This window comes from Colossoma macropomum, unplaced genomic scaffold (assembly GCF_904425465.1).
Source record: "Colossoma macropomum unplaced genomic scaffold, Colossoma_macropomum, whole genome shotgun sequence".
Taxonomy (NCBI): Eukaryota; Metazoa; Chordata; class Actinopteri; order Characiformes; family Serrasalmidae; genus Colossoma; species Colossoma macropomum.
Genome location: NW_023494795.1, coordinates 14,109,652 through 14,118,680, shown reverse-complemented (window position 1 = coordinate 14,118,680; position 9,029 = coordinate 14,109,652). Strand labels below are relative to the sequence as shown.

The 9,029-nt window shown below is 45.2% G+C and overlaps 1 protein-coding gene across 1 annotated transcript; it reads left to right on the top strand.

Moving 5' to 3' along the window:
- The first annotated feature begins 2,146 nt into the window (after positions 1 to 2,146).
- myoc (myocilin) lies at positions 2,147 to 9,005 on the top strand. Its single transcript, XM_036581555.1, is given in 6 exon segments — positions 2,147 to 2,743; positions 2,745 to 2,944; positions 6,055 to 6,120; positions 6,435 to 6,533; positions 7,347 to 8,312; positions 8,396 to 9,005. Coding segments are annotated over 5 exon segments (1,416 nt in total). The 5' UTR covers positions 2,147 to 2,480; the 3' UTR covers positions 8,135 to 8,312; positions 8,396 to 9,005.
- The last annotated feature ends 24 nt before the right edge of the window (positions 9,006 to 9,029 follow it).

Here is a 9,029-nt window from a genome sequence, read left to right as displayed (position 1 = left end):
TCATTTCAACAAAGCAGAAGTACACATCCTCAATTATTTGAAGACTGAGACCAACAGATTTAGGGGTGCTACAGCTTGACTGGAATGAAAACCTGCAGCCACGTTGGCTATCGGATAAGATTGGACACGGCTGGTCTGTCAGAATGCCCCTAACTTAGTTCTAAACCTGTACAGTTAAACATAAACACACACAAGTCGTCAAAGGTTATGAGAGGACAGAGAGGTAGAGAGAATGAGAGTGACACAGAAAGAGAGATGGAGAGGGGTGAGTATAGCAGGTTTGAGCTCATGTTATGTTATAAAAAGCAAGAAACTGACCTTACGGCTAAACGGAATAACATCTGTTGAGAAGAAACACAAACGTCCACACATACAAGTCACAGAACTGGTGCTAAATAAATAGTAACGTGGACGGTGACATACCTACACATCATCAGCATAGTGAGATGGTGACATAATGATGAATCATCAGCATGTACAAATACAAACTACCCTAGAGCGAATATGGAGGATACAAATGGCTCACTCAGTACTTAACCTCACAAATGAACAGCCTCAAAGGTTATTGATCAGCATTTAGCCTCCACCCTGGCCCTAAATGCCATGCCTGCGCCACTTCTTCCCGTGGCAGGTTTTTGGACAGAGTAACTCTATCTATCTTTGCACTCTCTCAGCAGCTCGTGTCTAATATGTCCAACTGTGTGGTCCCCCTCCCGTGCCTGGGGCATCAGTGGCAAGCTGATAGGGGCACGAAGACCCACTGCTCCAGAATTAGAACCCAGCAGAGAGTACACATCCTCAATTGTTTGAAGACTGAGACCAACGGACTTAATGAGCAGATGTGAGTGTGCTCCAGCTTGATTGGAATGAAACATAAACACACCCATAAGTCATCAAAAGCTAATGGGAGGACAGAAAGGTAGAGAGAATGAGAGCCACATGGGTTATCTGATAAGACTGGACACCCCTGGTCTCTCTGAAAGCTCCCAACGTTGTTTTAAAAACAAGCTGTACAGTTAGACATAAACACACACAAGTCATGAAAAGCTTACGAAAGGCCTGAAAGGTAGAGAGAATGAAAGCAGTAAAGAGAGATGGAGAGGGATGAGCATAGCAGGTTTGAGCTCATGTTATGTTATAAAAAGCAAGAAACTGACCTTACGGCTAAACGGAATAACATCTGTTGAGAGGAAACACAAACGTCCACACATACGAGGCACAGAACTGGTGCTAATTAAGCAGTAACATGGACAGTGGCATACCTACACATCAGCAGCATAGTGACATAGTGATACATCAATCACATGTACACATACAAGATCTACCATAGAGCAAATATGCAGGATACAAAGGGCTCAAACAGTACCTAACCTCGCAAACGAACAACCTCAAGAGTTATTGATTAGCAGGTAGCCTCCAACTTGTCCCTAAATGCCACGCCTGCCGCACTTTTTCCCATGGCAGGTTTTATAACTTTGTCTATCTTTGCACCCTTTCAGCAGCTTGTGTCTAATATGTCTGACTGCGTGGTCCCCCTCCCGTGCTGGGGCATCAGTGGCAAACCGATAGGGGCACGAAAACCCACTGCTCCAGAATTAGAACCCGGTGGGGAGTAATGTGTGCACATTCTCTTTGGATGTCCCCCTTAAAAACACTTGTGTACTCAGACACACACCATGTATACATTTTATGGGGCGCATGAAACATAAGCCAGTGATAGCGCAGATAGCAGTAACAAGGCCTGAAATAATGAAATTTGATTTGTTCTGTTAAAAATAAATGCCACTATTTGAGAACTTGTTAGTGTCTTTAGTATAACACAACTGTCCACATACCTTCTGGGGTGACTGAGTGATCATTTAAAGACAATAACATCTACTACTAATAACATTTATCTGATAAACTACTGTGCGTCAGGAGCACCAGTGAATAATTTTTCATCTCTGTCACTTTCAGCACCGCACAACATGCCTATGCACACGTGCGCAGAGAAGTGATGGAATATTCTTGCTGTTTGAGTCCCTCCCTCCCTCTTTTTGCTCTTTCCCTCCCACCTCCCTACCTTCTGTTTCCCTTTCAGACTGTATAAATAACCCATGCCTAGGGTCCCCAGGCTCAGAGAAACTGCCTCTAGATCTGAGAGCTCACTGACCTGGGATCCCAAACAAGCATCAATCACCAGAAAACTCAGACTCTGCACCGACCTGACACCTGCTTACGGACACAACTGGGAAAAGCAAGGGCAAGACAGAACCAGTGAGAGAGATAAAGGAGACTAAGCAGAGACTAAGGGTCACTGGCGAGAAGTTAGTCTTTCATTAGTCTGTCTCCAATTTCGTCTGGGAGGGGTAGAGGAAGGAACAGATTAGTGACGGTGCTGCACAGGACAAGATCAGAAGGGAGAAACAGTGAAGAAAACAGTGAGCATCTTTGGGTAACAGAAGCAAAGAAAAATAGGAAAACCTGTAGTCTGGTTCAATATGTGGTCTCTGGCCATAGTTTGGATCTCCAGCCTGCTTGTGAGCACCCAGGCTCAAGGCAGTGCCAGCATGTGGAGAGGGAATGACCGCAGTGGCCGCTGCCAGTACAGCTTCACTGTGGCCAGCCCAACAGAGGCCAGCTGCCCGTCTGTGGGATCCGGACCGGAGATGGAAGCCCTGAAATCTCGACTGGGGCTGCTGGAGGTGATGGTAGCCCGTCTGGCTGTGGGGGGAGGCACCAAGGGCTACGGCTGGGACAGGGCTCCAGGAAGCTTACACCCAGGCCATGGGGGAGAAGGCTCAGCTGCAGAGGGAGAAGAACAGACTAGCCCAGCAGGTAGATGAGCTCCAGCAGAGAGTGGCTGAGCTTCAGAAGGAGGCCGAGAAGCTGAGGAGCACACCCTGCCAACAGCTGCCTCCTCCAACTGTGCCGCAGCACGACAGTGGTCTCCGGCCTGGAGCTGGTGAGTACCTTCTATATGTGGTACTTGTGCAGTAGTTCCCACATCCTCGTCCTGGCAAACCACTGCCCTGCACATTTTAAAGTATTCTTTGCCCCAACACACCTGATCTATCATTTTTGCTCAAGACTAGCTCCCAGTACACATGTACGAGGTATTCAGGTCTTTGAAGGCTTGGATCAGGTATGTTTGGAGCTCAAACAGAGTAAAAATGTGGAGACTGAGAAACAAGCTGTACTTGCAAGGTACTAAAACTGCAACTAAAACTGCTTGAGCAGAAAAAAAATATCTGCATCAGTACTTGCAGGGCATTGTTTACAGCTGCATGTGTTGTGGGCTGGTAGTTGTAGGTCTGGTTTAAATTCAGAACTTGAAGTGGTAAGTTAAAAAAACCCAGGCTACAACCTATGAGCCAGTACAGACACACTTTCAGAGATTTTTTTTATTACCTTACCTAGAAATTAACTGGCTGAAGAAGTAGCAAATTTGTGAAAATTTACATGACGTACAAAACAACCTGGAAAGCAGGAAACATGACTGGTAAACCTGTCTGGTAAACAAATTCATATTTATTACAACCCAGAGGTAGAACGTTCCACTTTGCCCACTTTGAATTGCTGGTAATGATGAGTAATTTACTGCTGCTCGCACAGTCATACCTGACTGGTAGCATTAATCACACATAGAGGGGGTCCCCCTTAAAACCAATGGAGAACAGCATGGATAGAGGGGATAGAGTTTCAAGGAGGAAACTCAGTCCGTTAACCATATATCTGTCTGTAATAGTTTGACAGAGTAAGAAAGAGGGAGATGCACTTGGTTTAGTAGTTATGGCCAATCACTGATAGTATGGGACATGGAATGCCTGTGTGAGAGCTTTAGGGCCACTAAATCATGAATCTTAGACTCTGTACTCTCTAAGACAGTACTATAGGTGCTTGGACCAGCTGGCTTTGGATCTCTCCTGTTGCTGAAAGCTCTTATGCTGAATGCTTGCCTTGATCTGGCATTGGAATGTTAACATATGCTCATTCAAACGGGTCTGTAAAGTTTACACAAGACACACTCTCTGTCCTTATGTAGGCACATCCTGGCCTGCACCCAGGGCAGTAAAATATGAGGCTATCAATTTTTGGACAGAGGGGGAAACCAGCCAGCAGCCCCCTGCACTAAATCCCGCTCTGCTCCCATTTAGGAGTTCAGATCTTTCTCCCCAGCCTCTCTCAATTTACTGTGCTCCTCTTGTCCGTCTTCAGCATCTGTTCCGCTCCTCATGTTGACACCTGTGCCGTGGCCTGCAGTGTCCGGCGTCCACACATGCACGGACATGTGGAGAATAGATAAAAACGGATCTAAAATGCGAATGGAGTGAAACCAGAGGGAGGAGAGACGCACCGAACTGTGGAGATCCTCTTCACAGGAGGCAGAGACACTCTTCTCTTTCAGAGCCCACTTTGAGCAAAAGCAACACAAACAGACCCCTCTCTCTTTTTTTCCAATTGAGAAAAGCGTGACAGCACCAAGACATCCAGCAGGGTGAAAATAACAGAGTCTTGTGTGCTGAGAAAACAAGAACTTCCCCATAGGCAAAAACCTGGAATATGCCTTCACGCTATCTACGTTGCATGTATATAAAATCTTAACCATCTGCAGTCTAGACAGGCCTCTAAATGAATGATATAACAGGCATAAAGATGTTGGTCAATGCCACAACATTTTAATCTCCTGGGAAGAACTGACTTGTTTGCACTCATAAAAGTTCAGAGTTTGACCCGTTTACACTCATTAAAGCTGCCAGTAGGAGCCAATGCAGTTAAGCAGGAGAACAAAGGCTCCAAGAAGTCATCACCGCAGACGTAACGAGCAGAGAATTAATCAGGTGTAAACAGTTCTGTTTGTATAAAATTGGTCTGAACTCTACTTGCCCTGGAAAGTTCTTGAAGTTCTGCCTGTATTGCCCCGATATCCATCAAGCAACATGTGGCTCAGACAGACACAAAGAAACCTCAAAAACAGTGTATATTTGTTTGAACCTTTAAAGATAGTTGAGTCTCTATCTGCCTCTGGAATGCGTTAGTAAACTAGCTGGTCTAATTTACGGTCACACTTAGCTGAGCTCACGGTTGCATCTTTTTCAACTGAACTTACAGGCACCTTCAGATAAAACCAAAGTGAACTTGATAAAGTGAATCCAGTTTCATAGTAGATACTAAGAGCTGCTTCTATCGCAGCTCTATTGTACCTCTTTCTCGCTGCTTTGAACAGACCAATCAAACAGCTTCCAGGTGTTAATGACTGTGTAATTATAACCTATTAGGGATGCTTGTAAACACTGTGTCGCACTCAAGTTTGTTATCAGGGTCATTTCTTGTGATAAGCAGCATAAACAGTCAAGGGGTCCCACAAGTTTAAAAGTTTTTATATAATTTTGTAAACCACTATATGGCCACAAGGTCAGCAATCTGTCCAAATGAGTCCAAGAGAGCATAATTAGCCTCACTCTTTCTGGGTGGACAGGATGGTCATTCCTCTCTCCGCATAATGCAGGTGTAGCAGAATTGGCGGTTGGCATTCTCCTCCAAGCATGTCCACCAATATTGTAATGGAGCTTCAGGCTCCCTGTTCAGAAACAGCCCTATTTACAATGGGCCAGAGTGGACACTCAGCCTTAAGGTTGTAAACATGGAACAGTCTGATTTACGAAGACGGGGACAGGGCTGGAAGACGTGTTTGTCGTGCTTGTTGTTGAAGTCGAATGACGCCTTGCCTTGTTTGAGGATGCGTAAATGTAAGGAAGCCGACTCCATCACAGCTAGTAATCCACTCAGAATTCTTTATTTCCTTCCGTCACATTCTTGCATGTCAGTAAACGCCACTCAACCCCTTTAGACATCCTTAACGGACACTCTAAGGGATCAGAGGATCAATATCGTCAGAGGCAGCCCATCTCTGGGTTTCAGTGACCTTAAGTATGGGGAGCAGTACTGCAGCTTTGCTGTCTGGAATGTTCTGGAGTTTCGGTTGCCAGCTGTGCCTGATTGATGAGGAAAGATCAGTTGGTATCTACTGTAACTTCTGCTCATATATAAATTTAAGTTCTTTCTGGCATCTAGGCCCTGCCCTCTCACATCTGGTGTCCAGACCAGGCAGGACACAAGGAGACACAAGCAGCCTGAGAGGTGAATTCCAGAGCATGTACACAGTTATCAAGCCAAGCACACTACGTTAGTAATGTTAGTTAACAAATAGAATGAGAGGAGATTTCATAGATAATTAGTAAGTTTTGAGCTTTCACAAATTTCCACCTAAGACAAAGTTGTTTAGCAGTAACTCTAGCCTCATAAGAAAAACACAGGCATTCAACACAGAGGAAGTCAGAGCTCAGTCTCTTCACATGCACATAAGTCTGAATCTGGAAGAAACCATTGCATCTGGCCTCCACCTGTCCTCTCATTTCTTGCTGCATGCTCATTTCCTTCTTGCCCTCTCCTAGATCCATCTTGGCAGTATGGCAGTCCAGGATACCAGGAGCTGAAGGCTGAAGTGGCTGAGGTTCCTGCCCCAAGGCCAGAAGACACTGAAGATTACACAGGTAAATGCAGCCAGCCTGAGTGCGCTCTTTACACACACACCTTGTGAGCCACACTGGAGTAAATGCATTTGAGCTAGAACGTAGCAATACCTTCAGTATTCTCCAGCAAGATTCAAGTCAGGCTGGCTAAAACCCTGACACCCCTTCTCCAAGTCTTTCTTACTTGTCCCAGAAACTAAGATGGCACACATCAGTCTCTCTCTGCTGAAAGCACAAAAACAAATACAGCTATTTTTACTAGAAAACGTAGACCCTATACAGCCCAGCTTGTAAAAGGACTTGGGTATCTTTAGTAAGGCACTAAAAATGGTAATATCAAGCATCATTTGATAAGACCATGTTGCAAAACAAACTTTGGGGTTTCCCCCTCAAGTCCTTGTAAATCCTGCCAAACATCTCGGTTATGAGCTTCCACCCATAGCTGCCAGTCTTCTCGGTTTCAGAATATTTTTGGAAGGGGTCAACATACACTTGCATTAGCAAGAATGCCAGGATGACCTGAGATCTCTAAAGGAACATGGTTCCTTTAACTGCACTTTTGTACCCTCAATTCTGTCTCGTCTCTCAATGCCTACATTCATACACTATGTACAAGTTACTTTACTATTTAGTACTTTAAATTCCATACTTAACTCCACAGTACTAAAGCAGCGTCTAGGTCAGTTTTGTCGTATGCCTCTAGATTGCCTTAGGTTTCCCTCACAGCAACTAGTTCTGAAAGTTTCTGTAAATCATTTGACAATTGATCGAACCCGATCCTCCCTCATTCTCTTCAACTTTCTCCTTCCTTGGTCCATCTTTCTGATCTCTCAGGCTGCGGTGAGCTTCTGTCTGTGGGAGAGCCAGTGACCCACCGCAAGGCTGATACCATCGCCGGTAAGTATGGCGTGTGGATGCAGGATCCAGAGCCTGTGGCACCATATGGCCCAGGTATGGTGTGGCGAATTGACACCATAGGCTCTGAGGTCCGGCAGCTCTTCGGCTATGAAGACATGGCGCAGCTGTCCCGAGGCTTCCCCACCAAAGTTCTGCTCTTGCCCGAGGCTGTGGAGAGCACAGGGGCCACGATGTACCGCGGATCACTCTACTACCAGCGGCGCCGCAGCCGTACCCTTATACGTTACGACCTGGCCTCAGAGAGTGTGGCTGCCCGCAGAGACCTGCCCCACGCCGGCTTCCATGGACAGTTCCCCTACTCCTGGGGCGGCTACACAGACATCGACTTTGCCGTAGACGAGGAGGGGCTGTGGGTCATCTACAGCACCAACAAAGCCAAGGGTGCCATTGTGATCTCTCAGCTGGACCCCCACAGTCTAGAGGTGAAGAGGAGCTGGGAGACCAACATTCGCAAGACCACCGTGGCCAATGCCTTCATGATCTGTGGGAAGCTGTACACAGTGGCCAGCTACACCTCACCCAACACCACTGTCAACTACAGCTTCGACACAGCCACCAGCCAGAGTAAAGCCATCTCCGTGCCATTCAAGAACCAGCACCGCTACAACAGTATGATAGACTACAACCCTATTCAGAGGAAGCTCTTTGCCTGGGATAACTACCACATTGTGTCGTACGACGTGCGACTGGGCAAGCAACAGTGAAGCACTTTGCAGGGAGGGTGGTTATAAAGTCATTATGGAAGGGATTAACCGATCATAGACTGCAAAAACAAGTTATATTGGCTTTGTGATTGTTCATAAACTATCATGATAAGAATTTCATAGCATTTCCATTGAATGTTGTAAACATAATACATACAAGTGCCAGCAAGATCATAGTCGCTTTCCCCATTTATCACAAAGGTAAACTCTAGAATGGAATAAGCCTCAGGGAAATCCTAGGCACACTTTACTCCTTACAGCTAAGCAATCAGGCTTTGAGAAGCAGATGCCAGATTTCTAGTTTGGTTCCTTTTATTACTAAGCCAAAAGTGTACCTATAGATTTACAGGTAATCAGTCTTATCAAGCTGCTCTGGTCTCCCCTAGTCTGAGGCTGCTCATAGCTTTCTGATCAACTTTTACTGTGGTCGAATTTCTACTTTTAAGTCAGCTATAAATATTCCATTATGGACAATTTGCCTGTTTGTTTTGTGTTTAACATTGTTCATGCGGCATCACTGCCAAAAGGCTTTTTTTTAAGCGAGATTTTATGTATTCTTTTTCATTGCAGTGGCATGGCCCACTTAATGTGTTAATAGAGATTATTTTTCTACCTTTGCTTATCTGCTGTGTGTGTTTTTGTGTATAGCACTGAAAATATGTCAGAGAGGGGACATCCAGCATACCAACATTAAAAAAAAACCCCACACAACACCTTTAATTCTCCCGCTCTCAAATAATTCTCCCAGCTTTTCAGAACCTGTCAATACTCTGCTCAGCTAATACAGCATTGTACTGGTATGGTTATACATAGAAAAAATCTGTACAAATTTAAATTCATTAACACTAAATAAAGATTATACTGAACAATGTGATATGCCTTTTTTGTAAGTTTT